Source organism: Eucyclogobius newberryi, unplaced genomic scaffold (genome assembly GCF_026437365.1).
Source record: "Eucyclogobius newberryi isolate DKJ021-1_F unplaced genomic scaffold, fEucNew1.0.hap1 SCAF_15, whole genome shotgun sequence".
Taxonomy (NCBI): domain Eukaryota; kingdom Metazoa; phylum Chordata; class Actinopteri; order Gobiiformes; family Gobiidae; genus Eucyclogobius; species Eucyclogobius newberryi.
Window position 1 is genome coordinate 21,319,468 of NW_027315779.1, and position 19,155 is coordinate 21,338,622.

The 19,155-nt window shown below is 40.0% G+C and overlaps 3 protein-coding genes across 4 annotated transcripts; 1 reads left to right on the forward strand and 2 right to left on the reverse strand.

Annotated features, from left to right (window-relative positions):
* Positions 1-247: 247 nt before the first annotated feature.
* Positions 248-9,851, reverse strand: c2cd2 (C2 calcium dependent domain containing 2). 2 transcript variants are annotated; one of them, XM_072446708.1, is made up of 14 exons: positions 9,599-9,851; positions 9,047-9,455; positions 8,630-8,725; positions 7,502-7,621; positions 5,920-6,021; positions 5,728-5,844; positions 5,148-5,256; positions 4,486-4,594; positions 4,358-4,422; positions 3,591-3,703; positions 3,346-3,514; positions 2,989-3,230; positions 2,629-2,896; positions 248-1,854 (listed from the first exon to the last, which is right to left on the reverse strand). In XM_072446708.1, the coding sequence occupies exons 2-14, from the start codon at positions 9,332-9,334 to the stop codon at positions 1,634-1,636; spliced, it is 2,019 nt and encodes a 672-aa protein (XP_072302809.1). In that variant the 5' UTR covers positions 9,335-9,455; positions 9,599-9,851; the 3' UTR covers positions 248-1,633. The 2 variants fall into 2 exon arrangements, with proteins under 2 accessions (XP_072302809.1, XP_072302810.1); XM_072446709.1 differs by lacking the exon at positions 9,599-9,851 and adding an exon at positions 2,358-2,394 and having other exon boundaries at positions 9,047-9,572.
* Positions 9,852-10,067: 216 nt separating this feature from the next.
* On the forward strand, positions 10,068-11,409 carry atg101 (autophagy related 101). Its single transcript, XM_072446712.1, has 2 exons — positions 10,068-10,635; positions 10,705-11,409. Exons 1-2 carry the CDS (start codon positions 10,384-10,386, stop codon positions 11,107-11,109), a joined length of 657 nt encoding a protein of 218 aa, XP_072302813.1. The 5' UTR covers positions 10,068-10,383; the 3' UTR covers positions 11,110-11,409.
* Positions 11,410-11,637: 228 nt separating this feature from the next.
* Positions 11,638-17,746, reverse strand: zbtb21 (zinc finger and BTB domain containing 21). The gene is made up of 2 exons (XM_072446711.1): positions 17,586-17,746; positions 11,638-16,612 (listed from the first exon to the last, which is right to left on the reverse strand). The coding sequence occupies exon 2, from the start codon at positions 16,608-16,610 to the stop codon at positions 13,554-13,556; it is 3,057 nt and encodes a 1,018-aa protein (XP_072302812.1). The 5' UTR covers positions 16,611-16,612; positions 17,586-17,746; the 3' UTR covers positions 11,638-13,553.
* Between the last annotated feature and the right edge of the window lie 1,409 nt (positions 17,747-19,155).

Consider the following 19,155-nt stretch of genomic DNA (forward strand, 5'->3'; position numbering starts at 1 on the left):
ATTTAGGGTAAAATATACTTTGATAAAATAATTAAACATGTAGGGAATAAAATTACACAACACACTAATTACAGGTCTTTATGTGCAAACCTTGAATTAGTAAATGCAACTTATATAATCTTATTGAAATAAACGAGTGGACATCAGATCACACAAACAAGAGGCTGACCACATGCACGCTGTCCTGAACACCAATAAATGTTCCTTTATTTGAGCTAGTTCCATGTAAACACTCTGTTAAGATATGTTATGTGCATAGGCTTCTTGATTATTGACATACACAGCTGACAATGCAGTGCCACTATTGGACCAGTTGTACCAGTCTTCTGTTGTAACAACTATGAGCAACAGCTGGTACAAGAAAACTATTTAATCTACTTTCTCACAAGAATAACAAGGCATTGTTGTTTTCTGTCACAGCGTTTGTTGCCCCACTGCTATTACAAAATGCTTTCCTCTTATTTTACAAACAGTAGTCAAGTGGATGCAAAGAAACATCTTAAACAAGCTGCTTATACAACTGAAATACAATCATCTGCTGGATAAAAAAGCCCCCTCAGTATTTGGCTGCTCTTCACACAGACCATTTCCTATTCTGATGTTCAAACATACTCTGTAAAAAAAGTCTAGATGGATCAATGTTGAAGTGACATGGACATACAACCATAAGCTTCATTAGTGCGTATTGCAGTTAAATATGGCCAAGTGTGACATCACAGTCCCAGGACAAAGGATCCGTTGGTTCCCTTTGACACATTAACATCCCTGCTGAGAACAGTAGTGTTCAGGAGCAATACAAGACATTGCATATTATTCAAAAACACCGCAGACCACAGGTAACATTATACGAAGGCTTGCAACAGTGTTTGCACTATTTTCAAAATGATATCCTTTGATTATCAACCACTTGTAACTGTTAATTGTCTACAACATGCCGATCTGTTTAAGGCAAATCCTGCTATACAGTTCATATGGACACACAGTTGTTATTCTGATTACATGATTGTGAATGAAAAAATACCCAATAAATAAAATCCTCACATAAGTCCAGATAATATTAGTGTTGTTAACAAGAAGTCCTGGACTTAATTTTGACTAGGCATGCACACATATCCCTTTCTGAACTGCTGAGAAACAAAAGAGGCCCTACCACAAGAGAAGCTGCTGTCAATGCACTAAAAAACCAAAGAACTGTGTGCAAATCATACACAACACCACTCTTCTCTTTGGTCCACTGTAAAGGATTTACAGTTTCCACTTTCCAGCAAGGAAATGTCATATTTGTCCTAAAAAAAAAATAATGAAGTCCGGAATCATGGCCCACCACAGTTCTTTCTCTCAGTAACAAGGCCACAAAGTATATTTTCATAAGGTTGCATAAGATTGATCAAAAGGAACATGCAAAATAATATCCTCTTTTGTTACCAAAAAATAAGAGCAATTCGTCCACTAGGGATGAAGCCTCTTATCAAAAGCATATGGCAACAAAGAGAATATTTTCCTTTTGCACCATTTCCTCATTCCCAAAGCAAAATGTCTGGTATGCAGTACAGGCAGCTGATGGAGCAGGAAAGCTCAAATGTACATGAGCCACTGGAAGCTTCTTTGGAAGGGCGTGCGGGGGCGTGTGAGGTCACGCGTGTGGTTCCCCTGTGGAGGTAGAGCCGTTCGCTTTGCTCTTGTGTTTACTCTTGCGGCTGAGCATGCGGCTGAGGGTGGCTGTTCGACTGGCCCTCTCCACTGAGGCGGGAGACTCCAAGTACACCAGGTCGTTGTGGGACTGGCTCATGCCCGGCTCCTTCCTCTGGTGCCGGCGCCGAAAGAAGAGCCTCGCACCTTTCTGAAGGAAGCTGCCTGATAGGAATGAGGAAAAAATACTGTCAAATTAGATAAGGAAGGTAATAGCTCAAATCCAAGAAAAAAAGCAGTATGGAAAATATATTGTGTTAGATGGTAATTCTCAGTTTTGGCTGGACAATTTAAGTTAAAACGTTTAGTCGTATTAAAGAGGGGAGAAAAAAGGAAAAAAAAAAGAGTTCCGTTTAATCACCAGCTAACACATAATAGTGAAACTAAGTGTACTAAGATTCTCCACTTAATCATAAGGGATAATGGCTTTTGGACCTACACCCACTCACTGGATATTCACACTGAATATAAAAAAAAGTATATAATCATAATATCAAGCATAACATGCAAGAAATATTGTGGATATTTTTGGTACTTTGAGTGAATATGACTTCAGTTTGCTGGGGTTCTACAGCTCTCATAATGTCATAACTATAGTAATGCATTCTACATCTAGCAAGATCTACAGGAAGCATTAGTGATACTACAAGTACTTATGAAAAACTTACTCATGTGGACATAATGAGTGCTTAGCACCGCTTTCCTCTAAGTTGGCAGATAACAGTTCAAAAACAAAAAAGGTTAGAAAAATAGTAGGAGAAAACAGAAAACAGACGGCATCATTGAGAGGCAACAGATGGCTATGAAACGAGCCAAGCACAGAATCTGTAAAATGATGCCTCTAGCAATATGTGTAACATATTCTGAACAGAACCTACAACATAGAATAAAAGTGTTCATCGGAACTCAGTGGCTGGATCAGAGATACACTGCCCTCACCTCTGCTCTTTTTACAGCTGGCCTCTGACACACACAAGGACAGCGAGGTATTATCCAGCTCTTCGCCTGCATTGCTCTCCCAGTCTTCTGGAGGCCGGCCGATCCCACTGGGACCTTCCTGGGCATTTGTCTCCTCTGGGGGACTGAGGGCTCCTGATGCCATCGCATTGGTCACATCCTGACTGGAGCTGCCCTCTGACATGGAGGCGTCCATGGCAGCAGCGTAGCCTGCCATCAGAGCGAGCTCATCATCCTGAGACAATGGTGTCTGGAAATTAGATGAGGTGAAAGGTTTAAGTAACAAAACAAACAAGACTGTCATTATTACACATTTCCTCACGTAAACATGATTGGTCATACCTTTGCAATGCCAGAGATGATAATGGTGCTCTTCTTTACTGGTGACTTTAGTTTCTGTTTGGCAGAATGGTGGAGCTGTCGAATGGCAGCCTCAGCCACCGGGTCAGCGCCGTTCAGCATCAGCAGCTCAGTGTCCGAGGAGGACAGGGCCTTGCTCACTGGGTTTCCCATCACTGACGACTGCTCTGAAACACGTCGCTCTGACAACTTGGGCTTGTTGGCTAAAACCTTCTGGGAAGTATCTGGAGGATAATAAATATATAAATATTACCCAAACCTGTTGCTTAATAACCACTAGACTTCAGTTTTTTTTACAACAGTATAGTTTATACTTTACATTCAAGGGACAACATTTACCTATACTGAGTCCCACAGGCAGCTGCCGTCCAGGCTTGCTTTTCACTGCCGTGACCGTGGTGACCACTGTGCCACAAGGCATAACTGTACGATCCATCTCTACTCTCTTAGTGGAGGCTGGGGTCGGGGGCTGCCAGGACCTCACCTCACTGGGCTCCAAGTAAGTAAACTAGGAGACGGCAATAACAAAAATATTATTACAGGAAAAGTATTTTCGTAAATAACGATTACACGAATGGCCTTACTTCAGTAGTTAGTGATCCAGTCACTACGTCTTTGGTCATGAGTGCAAATGTTTGTTGTCCTTTGGGCTGCTTTTTCACAAGATCAAAAGGCACAGACACCTGGCCCAGCACAGCTACTGAAGACAAGAAAATAATGAGATTATCTATACACCATGAGTTAAATATACCAGACATCAACCACGTCCTACAAGTTGATCTGTAAGAAGCAGGAACATGGATAGGCTCGAGGATGTGAGCCGAGGGCCAAATGTGCTGTTCTGGAAAGTCAAGTCACAAATTCTCTGTATACTGTTTACATACAGTCTGTATATATATATATATTATTTGGTGCAGTTGTCAGGTCATACATAATCTGCACGGATTAGTTATTATTTGAGATTTAAGCAGCAAACCGGTCAGTTTTTCAAACCGTATTTATTTTGATTCAAAATTCAAGAAGTTAAAAATTAAATTATGCCTTTTGAATAACTAATGATGGGGGGTATATAATTTTTTTTTTAAATTTCAAAATCCCAAAAGGCACATGATTTGCGTTAGAATATTTGTATAGTCCAGACAGCGTTTGATTATAACATTAGTTTTTGATTAATTGTGATCAATGGATAATTTAAATAATCAGATTAGTTATGATCCTTTACTCAAAACCAGACATACACAGGGCTGTGTTCAATTCTACTCTGTCTCAAAATAACCAAACATTTACACAAACATTCATTCTGTGTATCGTACACCGGAAGTCTGAATGCAGACTGAATTATGTGTCTTACACTCTTGAAGCTGCCCATCATTCACCAACTGAATTTTGAGCTCCTTTGATCGTCCATTAAGTTCACTGTCAAAACAAAACAATCAAAATAAATGTTGCAATTGTCGTGGATTACAAAAAAAACCTTACAAAATGAATGGCTGTTCCCAGGTGGCATTAGTGGTGTTTTTCAGAACTGAGGTGCAGAACTTCTGAGGAGGATCATCCAACTGCAGTACACACAGAGGATTTATGCTGCCTGAAACAAGGGCAAAGGGCCATTTAGTCAATGTCAACCATCTTTGCTCTGCCCAACAATGTCACAACACTAAAATTACAAACCTCACTTTGATATTAGAAAAGGCTTGGCACTGAATACAAATTTGATACCAATGAAGAAGCAACACTCTTTTTCCAATACAATGCAACACTGTGGTCAGAGCCGGACCTTTCTATGCAAGTTGTGTAGGGCCCCGCCTCCCGAGTCCCGATCATTTTATCAGTCTTTCTGATGTTAAGATTGACAAAGGGGCCGATTTACTATTCAGTCAAAATGTAACTTTCTGATTGGTGAAGATGTTTGTACAATACATGCAATGAATAGTTAAGCCAGAGTGGCACTGTAGGACCGCCTGAAGGTAAGATCCGGCTCTGACTGTGGTCATTCCAAAACTATTCAGGAAAGGTCCAGTTTTGCCCCATTTATATGATTTGTCCAATACCCATGGAATGGATTTCTTTAACAACTCTATAAACCACGTAGGATCCTTTTATTGTTTGAAGTGTATTAAAAGGAACAAACAATATCCTACCTGCAGCATTTCCATCCTCACTGAAAGCCGCATTAATATTTTTCACCAGCAGTTTCCAGTCATGGGCACGGGGAGGTTTAGGAGGAGATGCCACTTTATTATGAAGATCCTAATAGTGGAATTTAAAACATGTTATATATAAATATTATTTTTTTCACACAAGACCAGAGGTTATAAGGCTGCTTTGGAAATATGAATATGAACTCAAATATGCTGTGTAGCCATTTTTCCAAAATAAAAACACAATTAATAAAATTCCGACACTTGCAACAGTGAAAAGCAACTATAAAGACATTGTGCCTCAGCAGAAAATCTGATATGCAGTATGAACAGAAAGTGGTTCTAGATCAACATGGTGATCTAAGTATGTAAAACTTTCTTACTAGATCTAATTTCTGAATAGTCTGGTTTTAATAAGACTCACTGGGTTTGGCCCTGAATGAGTCAACGCTTTAGGCGTCAAAAGTGACAAGGATGTTGCTGGCTCAGGGTAGGAAACTGACTGTCCTAACTTGTAAGAGCAAATGTTTTCATATTTTGTGGCAGATCAAGGCAAAACAAACACACAAAAAATCCACACCTTAACCTCTGAGGACTGAGTGGACCGGCAGCTCAGAGAAACAGAGGGACGCGTCCTACATAACAACTGATACAACTGCTCCTTCACGATGGTTTGACTGCAAGGACCGGGAGAGTCCTGTGAATAGAGGTACTTTATGAACGCAATGGAAAATACATGGATGTGTCAAAAGGCAGGATAAATTATTATTACCCGATTAGAGTCTAATGTCAGCTGCAGATCATCACATTCCAACTGAGAAATGCCCCAGGTAACTTGGATCTCACCTTCAGCCTCTTTCATTAGAAGATCAAGCTAAACACATAAAAAAAAAGTTATTTTGGATTTGCATTTCTGGAAAGAGTGATAATATTTTTAAAAAAGAAGACATTTTCTTGTGTATATGGGTTTCAGAGAATAAATATTATATGAGGTTAGCCTCTTGAAGTGCAGCGGAGCAATGTTTATATAAATTACAACATTGACAGAGAACTAAATGAGACACAATTCTAGTGTACTTTCAAAATGAATATTAAAATAATCAAATTGTGTAGAAGGCTTGCCAAATAACAAACTGGGCCATCTTGCCACAGCATGTCTAGATTCCACACAATGGTTTTATCACTATGAATTCATCTTCCAGGAAAAGCATGATTCAACAACAGGGCCAAGGCAGGTAATGTTAGGAAGAAAAGTATTTAGAATGATCCCATAAGCAATATATCCACATTGGTCACATAGTCATTATACTTAGTTGTAATAGTCACCAATATTGCAAATAATTATTAAGGATCGGGTTGGGTCAGCTGACAACAAATGGATAACAAATTGTTATCCAACACGTCTTTAATGCTTGCAAGATTTCCCTTTTTATTGGAAAACAAACAAACTGTGTCACAAGGTGAACACTTTATTATGCTCCTGCTTAGTCTATGAGTACAGAGCAGTCAAATGATTCCTCTAGTCTATTTACACAGTACATTCTACATACCGTACAATAGGCAATGTATTCAATCACATCCCCCATAACTGACATCAGAGAATATATAGAATGATATGTTCATGGGATATACTGTACACTCTGAAATACGTATTGTGTACGGAAAGTGTCTGCAGTGTTCTAGATGTCATTTTAAATGAATAGATGGAGACATTTGAAAGAACATTCTGATTTTTTCCAGACTGAACCAAACAAAGCCGGCCTGAAAAGCCAAAACAAGACCTCTATTATGTGCCTGTAACAATAAGAGATTTCCAACAAAAACAGCCACTTCCACTTTAAACCTACCTTTGACCCATAACTTTGATTGTATTTATGGCAATAAGCTTGGATGCCTGGACAAGTACTTATTGTCTAAAAATAGCGGTAATACAATTGGCTTAACTGACACAGCTAATACTATCAATTACAACAGGGCCTCCAATCCACTCCTGGCTTAGTGCTTGTTAATAGCTGTTCACCATTTCAAGGTAATACGAGAAGAGAGGAGTGTTCGATCAATTCTTGAAAAATATGATTGATTGCAATGAATCTGCAGTTATTGTCTAGCTGTTGCATTACTGGAGTCTCTTAGTCTCAATTACAAGGTTAGACTTCTGAAAACGAGCCACTGATTTTACATTTCCATCTGTACACAGAGAGAAGAAACCCCAAAGCTTTGATATAGTGCTTCTGCCAGGAATGAGGTAATGTTGGCCAGCGCCCGGGGTACAATAAAAACGGCCATTAAAATAAACTGCAGGTGAAACTACACCGTGACCTGGAAAGCTGAGGCATTTCTTTGAGGACATTTACCTGCATCTCCAGTGGCTCTATGCACACTGTGTATTTGTTAGGAAGCGATGCAGCAGAGTTTGTTGATGCTGCGCTGAGACAGAACTGAAGCTTTTGCGCGACCATCCTGCAGCAAGCAGCCTGTCGGAAGAGGAGAAGAGTGATGTTGCTTTAAGAACACATGTAAATCAAGTAGAAAGTATTTGAATAGAACTCCGGCAGCACATGAATCACACCAGCCTTTCAAATAAGACAAAAGAATAAAACATAAAAAGGCACTACAGTATGCAGGATGGTGCATTAAAAGGAAATCAATCTTTGGCAAATTCTTCCATTTTGAATGTACTCTACGTTTCTGCTCCAACAGCAAAATATAAAGCTGACCAAGACTGTGCAGGTTTGATGGTCAGTGGAGGCAGGATCTTAGTTACAAGAGTCTAGAGTGATTAGATTGGCAGTGCTGGGTAAAATACTTGATCATAAATGTATCTAATCACAGAATACTAGTGTAAAAATATATTTCGAACATGTTCATTTACACGGTCCAGAACTGTATTCTGAATACTTAAAATACTTTACATTGGAGTTGTATATAACTTGACATGACATTAAACACACACAGGATACATGCACATACGCACAAGAGCAATGTTTTCTTTTTTTTCTTACTAATGCTGTTAAAGCCACGATCAAATACTGCAATCTATTCTTTTGATTTTTAAGTAACTGTAATGTAAAACGCACAAAATTAAACGTAACTGTACCGGAGTACTCTATTTTCATTCTGAATACATATTTTCAGTATATGTTTAGTTACTTTTCAACACTGTAGCTCCACATCTGCACATATAGAAGCCCTCAGCTCTCACTGCTCCTTGGAATGGAGACTGACAGCCAGGTAAGCTTCTTATAATGAACACACACAGCCTGCGAGTGAAAATAAGCCTATTGCACCCTGCAGTCAGCCACACTGCACCTGCCATTTTGGTCCATATTGTAATCAAACAAGAACAACATGAAACAAAGAACAGGCTGAGCTACCGTTCATAACTGTAAAAAGCCCTGGCTGCTAACACAACAAACAACTAAAACCTGTTTGCCCTTTAACTAGTGGAACATAAAGGGTAAAACAAAGTGCAAAACATGTACCTTATGACTGGGGGACTTCTGATAATTAGTCACTTGACTGACCACAAGCTCAGAGGCCTCAAGAGCATCTTCTTCAAAAGTGACCACAACTGGACTCTGAAACAACAACAAAAATGACACTGAAGCATAGCAACATACACACATTAATGATAGTGCGTGGTTTGTTAAAGGGTTAAGGTGAGTAAAGGCAACTTGAAGCCAATGGATTAAAGTGAAACAAAGTGAAATCCTATATGCACACATAAGCAGACAGTAGGTGTGGTGGATGATGAATTTACTTTTTTTTTAATGAAAGATAAGGCGTTTGTTGAATCTTATATGGGTCATTCTGTTTGACTTTTGAGTATATCTTATGACAGTTTATTGAAGTCACCAGCTGCCAGTGTGAAAAGGAGGCTGAATGGTCATCGGACTTACCCTGCACTTCCTCGAGTCTCCATTCAAAGCTCTGCACCAAGTCGCTCTCCACACATTTGTCCAGCTTTTTAGTGACAGCGCCCATCCCAACAGCGCCTCTGCCTCTTCCCTTCTTCTCTCCGCATTGTCCTTTAAAGCAGTCGACTTTCTCTTGGCATCCCCTAACTTGTAATACTGTACAAAATACAGTAACAGCGTGATGAGGGACGCAATGAAGAGTGTGACCATGCATAGCCACAGCGGATCCTCCAAGCCAAAGTATGAGCCTGAACTTTCCAATTCGGACATTCTTCGGGAAATGAAACGCGAAACACCCTCCTTGTGCAAATTACTTCAAGAAGAGCATAGTATTTGTTCAGCCAAACAAGGCAAGCAAAAGTCCATCATCGCAGGCAGAGGTGCAGCAGCCCTGGAGATCCATAATAACGCTTAAGAGTCATGTTACACTCTTATTTGGTGAAAGTGGTTTGAAAACCCAAACGAGTGAAGCATAGAAGATCACAAACATCTGTGTTATAGACAAAAAAAGACAAAACTTATTTAAGTATTCACCTCACACTACTGAATGGGTGTTAGCTTCCTTGGCTAATCTATACACAACTAACGACTCGTATAAACTGCGTTTCGTCCTTATCTACGAAATCACCGAAGTAATAAAAATCCTATTATTTCCAAACTGCCTCCATGTGTCGATAACCAAACTCCGAGCAAGAGTCCCACAAGATCATTCTGAACAAATGCAGCAGCGCTCGCCACCACACTTGCTTTGCAGAAGCCTGACTGTACAAAGTTGCAGTTTGTAGGAGGATATGTGGCACTGTAAGTCCCACAATGCAGTGCGAGAGTACCTAACCCAGTTTGTATGTAAATATCATACATTTGTGGTTAATGACGAACAAAAAAGGCAAATGTGTGTCGTAATCCTAAAATGCGTCACACATTTAGACGTCAATATTCAACGTTCCATTTTACGTTGAGAAAATAATGATAGGTTCGCTTGCGCTTTAGTGAAGTTTGACCTATGTCCCATGCCGTAGTGTGACCTGTCGTCATCGCGTTTCCTTCTTGTTCTATTCGATTGCGATGTTTTAGCAGCATTTAGCTCCATAAGCTGCTCTGCTTTGAAGTGATTTCTCGTTAGGTTTATAGCGGAGCCAGATTATTCACAACAATATACAGTAATATTGTTTTATTTCAATATACTTTTGTCTTTAAATAGACCACGCCCACAAAGAGAGGTAAACAAGCGTGTAGCACTCGTCAGCTACAACAGCAGTAGCCATTCGTTTAACTTGTATATCTTTACGTTGGGAAAGAGTTTATGCGTATTTTCAGCCATGAACTGTCGCTCAGAAGTCCTCGAGGTCACAGTCGAGGCGAGACAAGTAGAAGAGGCAATGTTGGCTCTGCTTCACACCATTTTACTGCACCGCAGCACGGGCAAATTCCATTACAAAAAGGAGGGCACCTACTCCATTGGCACTGTGGGCACACAGGACATAGACAGCGACTTTATTGACTTCACATTTGTGAGAGTCTCATCAGAGGAGCTAGACAGAGTGATAAGGAAAGCAGTGTCAGAGTTTAAGGTAAGTGGTGATTACACTTGTTTGTCGTCAGCATGTCGCCATAATGAAACCCTGTCATGTTTTTCACAGGATGCTCTGGGTGTTTCTGGCTCTGATGGCATGGGGCAGATCTCTTTAGAGTTTTATCAGAAGAAGAAGTCTCGGTGGCCCTTTTCAGATGAGTGCATCCCATGGGAGGTGTGGAGCATCAAGGTCAATGTAGTCAACTTGGCCAATGAGCAAGAGAGACAGATCTGTCGAGAGAAAGTTGGTGAGAAGCTGGGTGAGAAGGTTATTAATGTCGTTGAAGTCATAAACCGACATGAATATCTGCCAAAGATGCCTACTCAGTCTGAGGTCGACAACGTGTTTGATACCAGTCTAAAAGATGTTCAGCCATATCTTTATAAAATCACCTACCAGATCACAGATTCTCTGGGGACGTCTGTGAGCACCACTGTGAGAAGGCTGATCAAGGACACGTTGGCCTTGTGAGAACCCTAGGGCCACATCCATATGTAAATACTGGATAAACCTGGGGATCTGATGGTGAAATCTGACATTTGTGTAAATCTATCTGAGAGCCTAGTTAATATTCCTGATTATTTGTTGTATTTATCAAACTAGATTTGATGTATTTTCTGAATTTTGTCTTTGTTGAACTGTTATGTTATGCTATTATAGCTGAAACTTTGTCTTATTAATTAGAATATGTTTTTTTCTGCAACAAAAAAATTGTGTTCATAATGACTATCTAGAATAATCAGTTTGAAATAATTAAATTACATAATTATATCTCTTGAACTTCTTGCATGTTTGTTATCCATACCATACTGCATAGCATAAGTTATGAAGAGAAACATGAAAAACAATTCTTCCATTCCAGTTTTAACGGTTTCCTCATCTGAGAAAACTTCCTCTATGAAGCCTGTGACCTGACACTTTGAGTAGGCAGGATTTCCAGTTGAAAATTCACACTTCCAAAAACTTTCCATTCAGACATAATAGAAACAAGCTTAAAAGTGGGTTTCATCAATATCACAGGATATTATCTTTATTAGACAGCACAGAGCCGTAGAAAAAACCCTGAACATAAAGTAAATGCAAGTCCAAAAAAAGACAGTTATGATGAACCAGTGTTAATATAAATTAGTATTATTGAATAAAAGCACAATACTTCAAAACATTATAATTTTACTTATAAACCTTGTAGAAAAAAAATTGAATACAAACAATTCTATATTCACAAAACTAATTGTTCATGTGAAAGAAGCTTTTTTCCCCACAAATAAAATCATCCAAACAGTTTCTCTTCAAATTGTTCAAAACAACAGCAACGATCATATAGAAAGAAACCACTGTATATAACATCAACTTGAGCCAAAGCATAATTATACAGTTAGGCGTATAATAATACAGTTAACACATTCAAACCACAATCTTTAATAATAAAATCTCAATAATCAATAAGTAAATTCAATCACGTAAACCCTTCCTCAACTTTTTTCCCCTGTTAAAGCCTGAGTTAAACACTATTGGCCATTGTGCTTACGAGAAACAAAAGTGAAGAAAGATTTTGAAGTTGCATAAGGCAATCTAAGTATTGTAAAGCTCACAAAATGATTATGGTTAACTGCAAAGATCTACTGATGAATAACTATTTACATTACACTAAACTGGGATGCTCAACATTTTCTGTGCTAAATTAACCTATAACCTGAAGTAACATTTGGTATTTATTTCAAATAAATTATTAAACACAAATTTCTGATGGTGAATTTGATACCGCTGAAATCAAGCAAACATCTGTCTCATTAATTAAAAAAAGTAATAGGTTACGTTCTCGTCACAACTTTTTCAAATCCCTAGAGTTCAAAATAAAAATATTGATGTGGAGACAGGTCAATATATTATGGTAGAATTTGCTGTAGATTCACTTGACCTGGTTTATGGTTAATATCTCTTTAATTATCGGACTTATTCACAATTACTGACACGGTTACCAGCAAACCCTAAATATGGGATTGCTGTCAGTTAAAAAGATTTCAAGCCATACAATTAATATAGCAAACCAACCCCAAATAAATAAGGTTAAATATTTGTGGATTTTCTTTTTGGATATCTCTCTTAAAAACTGTGAGCCAAAACCTGGAAATTAAATTGTGAAGATAAAAGTGTTGAACCTGAATGCAACCTATAGCATGGTGTGCACTATAAAATAAATGTTTTTAAAAAAGGTAACATCTTTAAATATGTTGTTTTATGTGTGTCATAAAAGGTAATCAAAAGATAGACACTCACATTCTGTTCTGCTTGATTTTAAGAATCATGTATACGAGAATATCAAATGTATGCCTTTAACCAAATTACTAGAGAAGAAAATGTAATGGTCTGTGTACAAAAAACAATTATAAAGCTGATCACTCTGGTGCGCTATTTCCAGGACACCCAAAACGTTTTCACTTTACCAGCCAAGCCAATTACATATTTAACTCTACACTTTAATTTTTCAACAACATGAATGCATATTGTATACATTATTTAGGCCACAAAGTTGTAAATAAGTAAGTAACACCTATAGATATTACTCTGTTACAACAAGCACTTCACTAATAAGAACTTCAGCTACAGCATAAGATTAATAAAGCACTTTCCACACACCATGGGAATAAACAAGGGCGTAACTGTAGCTTTTGATTCAAAAAATTGCACTGCTTCACTGGCACGTACCAGACTGCTCTTTTTGTCACACACACCTATATTAATAAATCCAGGTAAAAATGAAATGTGATTAGGTATAGCTCTAAATGATGATAATGTAATAATCTAGCACTTGATTGCACATTCACCTTTACATCTATAAAAACATTAGAGGCAAATGATACATTCAGAATCTTGCTTTTCTAGGCTGAGGTGTTTTCTGTATATTTCAGACATTTTTACATGTGGCTATGACTCTGCTCATGGCTCCACAGACTAAAGGCGGTCTTGAAGGTCCTGTGGCAGAGTTTACACATGAACTGCCTCTTGAATGTCAAGGCAGAGAGAGAGGGTGCATGGTAGAAGAGTGTGTCTGGTTCCTGAGGACCAGCTGGATTCTCCAGGCTGTTAGCCCTGGATATGGGGCTGGGGCTGGTAGGCGGCAGCTCAAACTCTGTTTTCCTGCTCTTACTTACTGAACCACTGGGTTCTGGGCTGTCAGAGTCCTCGCTCACTGATGCTGCAACAGGCACTGGTTGTGTGGACTTAACCACAGAGGCCTGAGTGGGGGGACGCTCTGAGTTCTGAGGGGTCAGCGGAGGGGAGGGGGACAAAGGTGAAGGCTGTCTTTCTATCTCTTTGGCTCCTGGTTCACTAGCGGACATGTGAGACTGGAAGTGGCTCCAAAGGCGGAAGTTGGTCCTAAAGGCCTTGTTGCAGATGTGACAGATGAATGGTTTTATGTGGCACAGCAGCTCCTGGTGCCGTTCCAGGTCTTTGCGAGAACTGAACAAGTTTCCACATTTCTCACAAGGCCACACACCCGGCTCCTCTGGTCCAACTTTGCTAGTATCTGTGATTTCCTCCTCAGTGATATCCTCTTCTATTGGCTCTTCCTTTACCACCAGCTTGCAATGATGGCTCATGCTCAGGTCTTCAGGCACATAGGACAAAGAGTCTTCAGAATCGTAAATGGGTTGACCAGCTGAGTTACTGTAATGAATGTCTTCGCTGGCGCTGTCAGTGTGCAGGGAAACCGCACTGTACTGCTCCTCTCCAAACATTTCTTCATTGATCCCTTCTTGATCGTTCTCCTGATGTGTTAGCTGAAGCTGGTCTTTAGCACTCATCATATTGTGGTTGTGCACTTCTACCTGGTGACGCCATATGCTAAAGGAGGATTTGAAAGTTCGCATGCATTCCAGGCATGTTAATTTCTTGTATTTGCAATGTGCCTCATGGTCTTTTTTGACCTCAGGACTTGAGAATCTGAGGCCACAGTAGGGACACACTGTTGCATGTCGACATCCCCTTTCATGGTCACCTTGTTCAAAGAGAGAAGATAACTTTACATTACAAAGTCTACAGAAGTAAACAGCATTGTCAGCATTATTCTCCTGGGAAAGTTCTTCTCCTTGATGCATGTCATCTCTAGTATCCTGCTCAGTCCTTTCAGCTCGTTGGTGGCTGAAAAGGTGACTCTTTATGTGCTGTCTGTACTGAGATTGAAACACATATACTTTGCCACAGTACGGACAAATGAAGTTGGTCCTTGATTTTTTCTTGCCAAGTACAGAGGACTGTAAACCTTGCTTGTTTCTCTTTAACTTCCAAAGCAAAGCCTTCTTGATTTCTCGCTCACGTACAATATCAATTAGCTTTTTTTGGAACTTCTCATCTAATACAGAAGAGCTAGAGGATGCTGGATTTTGCATTACACCATGCTGAGTTTGGCAGTGTGTCCACACTTTGAAGTTGGTATGGAAGCGCTTGCGACAGATTTCACAAACATACGGCTTCTCTGGATTATGGTACATGTTTACATGGCGATGTAGACCTGCACTTGACCTGAAGACCTTCAAGCAGTTCCAGCATTTAAATGTTTTACCCGGACGAGGCTCATCACTGTTTTCATCTAATTCAGCACAAGCAGACTGAGGTATTGTTTCTGATATATTCTGATCTGAACGAAGACCATGTTCCTTGAATAATTTACTCTTTTTAAATGGATACCGTCTATTATCTGGCCTTTCCTTTCTTTTTACAGAAAGATCCATGTCTGTCCTTGTGCTTTGCTCAAAATTTGTTTGAAAGTCTTTCAGACTAACAGGCAAAGCTTCTCCCACTGTGATTCGAACGATTTCCATGGGGTCAGCAAGTGGACTGCTTGGTTCAGCTTTCACACTTATCTCTCTTTCTACCTGAGTGTGAGTGTCAAACCTGCCAGGGCACATTGACCTGTGAACCAAAGAGGATGTTCTTTTGGATCCACCATTGTGGACGGGAGTTTCTGGTCCAGATGCCCTTGATTCTATTTTAACCACAGACTGTCCACGGTTTTGCAGATCCCTTAACTCCAGAGTTGGTGAGAAGACTGGAACAGGACTGTCCATTGATAAAGATCTTCGGAGAAGACTTTTTATGAGTGGCCCGCTTCGATCAATGGTTTGGCTTGGCTCTTGCACAGTACCCTGAAGGGGCACTTTAGTGGGATAATGGGAATCATGTTCTCCAATGTCATCTCTTGTGTCTTGGTCCGACTGCAGTCTGATGTGCTGCACTTCAGCATCACTAAAAGACACGGATGAAGTTAATTGCGGTCGAACTGATATAATATGTGATGAATTCCCTTTTAATATCGAGGAGTAGGGATGGATGGATTTCTGTTCAGAGGTGTCAGTCAGCTGTGAAGATTTCATGGATTCAGAAGTTCTTATTGATTTGAATGAGTTTTGCATGGAGGGCGGTGGGGTCTCTCTGGCAGAGAATGAAGATGGGGCCATTTTAGATAGCTTGTTTGAATAATTTGAATCGGAGGGGTGGGCTGGGTCCGTCTTAACCCTTCGCACGATTACACTTCTTGCCTGGACATCATTCTCATCACCCTCCGAGAAAGAGAACCTTTTTCTTGACACACAGTAGGAGGCATGTGGCCTTGCTGATGCAATGTTGGTGAGAAAGGGTATTCCTAGGCTGTAGCCGAGTTCTTGAATTGCTGCTAGGCTACTTTTGTCAACAAATAAGGATGATGAGTATATGTAGTTCAGGACAATCTCAAAAGCATCCGGCTCACAGAAGTCTAGATTTACAACCTTGGGTGGCTCTGTATCCATCCGAGTGAATACAGATTGGAAATATTCACTGCTGGCTGCCAGGACATTTTTATGGGCATTATACTTCTGATCGGCAACCATGAGGCTCACATCGCACATTTGCCCCGTCAGACGCTGCTCATTCAGCACTCCTAACACTGAGAGGGCATGGGAGGGATTACTGTAATGCATGAGGCTCTCCATGGCTGAAAGACAGAAAAGGAAATGATTTCAATACAATGAAAGCAAAGACATATTGTTAAAGTATTTTACAAAACAAAATCAATCAAACTGTAAAAGAAAACATTGCTAACATTTGTCAATCATTTTTTTTGATTTGGTTGTAGTTATCATGCTGATTACATCATGGTAATTTCATCCCTGTTGCCTCCTAAAGGAGAACTCAAAGAAGTACAAATGTCGGTTCTAGTTTTGTAGCGTACTACTTTATTGTACACAAAACGTCTATGTTGTATGTGCATAAAAGTCGAGCTATATTGATGTATGACCGCTACACTGAATAATAAGGCAACAAGTAAACCGCATGACCAGATTGACCCGTTTCTATGGGAACATTTATTTTGAAAGCCGTCCACGGTTACAAACATTTATAACTCACAAACACGAAGAGCAAATGTACAATTATGCCAAGAGTCGACAGTTTAGTCATTTGTGTTTTGCATAAGGAAGTAAGAAGAAGAGTTTTCTAAGCGGCGCGTGAACATCCTGAAGACATGAGACGAAGCAACATTTTGCAGACAACTTCATAAATATAGGCCCCGCAATGTGCCAAACATCACCGCAAATTATAGAAAGAAAAGTTGTGTGCCGCCCCGAAACGTTTCAATGGACTCCACGGCGTCGTATTCTGTGGATGAAAACACGTTCGGCGCGGACACGCAGACAGAAAGTAGTTGGAGAAGCAAGTGAGGGGGAGTAGCTTCATAAAATCCGCTACTTTTTTGATATTGTACTCTTTTTATTCGCGCAAAACGTTTAACCGGACATGATCTGCCTTCCAAACAGGTTGTAGCTGGTGAGCATTTTCTAGCAGCACAATCCCCCTTTCGAGTTACGTCAGTGAGGCAAAGGAAAAGCCTGATCTCCTCACAGCACTTCTCTGAGTGTGCTCAGCCTTCCCTGGTGAGCACGAAGTTCAGGGGAGACGTGTCCACTTACCCAGGCCGTCGTTAATTAAGTCTTTCCTCTCCACGCTGCGACTTTATTCAGTGTTGTGTGGCTCTCTCTGCGCTGCTCGTGATTCCATCCATCTTGTTTTTGACGTCATCCCACACCAAGGATGAGGTCATCGCACAGATCGCTCGTCACGTCGCAGCGCTCTGATTGGCTGTAAGTATGTGGAGGCGGGTCTAACGAAGAGTTGACGTGAGGCTAATTTAAAGGGAAAGTTCTTGTTTGAGTATTTATTAATATTCACAGTTTTTAAATACATCTATATGCAGATGCTTAAGAAATTTGTGTTTGTGTGCACACACACACACATACACACACACACATGTGTGTGTGTGTGTGTGTGTATGTGTGTGTGTGTATGTGTGTGTTTGTGTGTGTCAAGAGTCAGAGGAAAGCCGTGGTGGTGGACATTGCAGTACCATGGGATGGTAACATCCGGAATAGGGAAGACGGGAAACTAGAGCAATACCAAAGCCTCAGAGAGGAGCTGGAGAGAGGAGCTTGAGAAGGTATTGGTGGTGCCCGTAGTGATCGGAGCACTTGGGGTTCAGTGTTCAGTTCAGTGACTGAACTGGGGGTCACTGAACAAGAATACCTTGTGCAGATCCAAGGAAAAAACATCAGACATCTTGGTCCAGAAAAGTCCAGTGCTAGGAACAGCAAAGATACTGAAGAACCCTCAAGCTCCCAGGGGCCTCTGGTGGAGGACCTGAGCTTGAAGGGGGAGGTGAGAGCAGTAGTATATATATATATAATAATATAATAGACTATGTCACTCCAAGGCCCCAATGAAATTTATTAGATTGATGTGAGAATGAAAAGCTCAGAAGAGCTTTGCCATGAAGTCTGGCACCTAGCTGCTGTTGGTACTTATTTACTGGAAAATAAGTGGACAGTTGCCTAATAAGGTCCTAAAAGTATTGGGAATGTCCCCTGACTTATTTAATAAATTTTTTTCTAATTACAATGTTATTTGGGAGATATTCCTTATGGTAAATATTTACCAAAGTCTATAATAAGGCGAGTTGCACAATTCCACAAATAAAAGTTTAAAATTACAGGTATTACAGCAAGTATTGCTGAGTTCTACAACAAAATATCCCCACCTCAGTGATCCCCACCTCCTGATCCCCACCTCCACCAAAGATGCAGGGACAACAACAAACACCTTTTTATGACAATTTAAACAGTTGTTTAACAAAATAAGTGTGTTGTCAGGTGTAATTATTTGTCAAAGCATAACTATTGTATGATTTAAATTGATTTTGGCCTTTGGTTACAATCTGGTTGCTAAGTAACAGTTGTGTAATGACATCTACCTACGTCATGTTTGCTGGGCATGTCAAACCAGTGTTTGGTCAAAACTTAAATGTAATCATATTTCCTTTGTTTGTTTTACTGTAGTGAGTCTAGTGTAGTGCAATGTGTTATATGGACCTTTTAAGCTTTGTGTTGTAGAATTATTTTGTACATGGACAGTCAGTCCTGTGTGGCACACTTCAGTGAGCTGAAGCATTCACTCAGACTGAACAGGTTAATAAGGGACATTTTGACA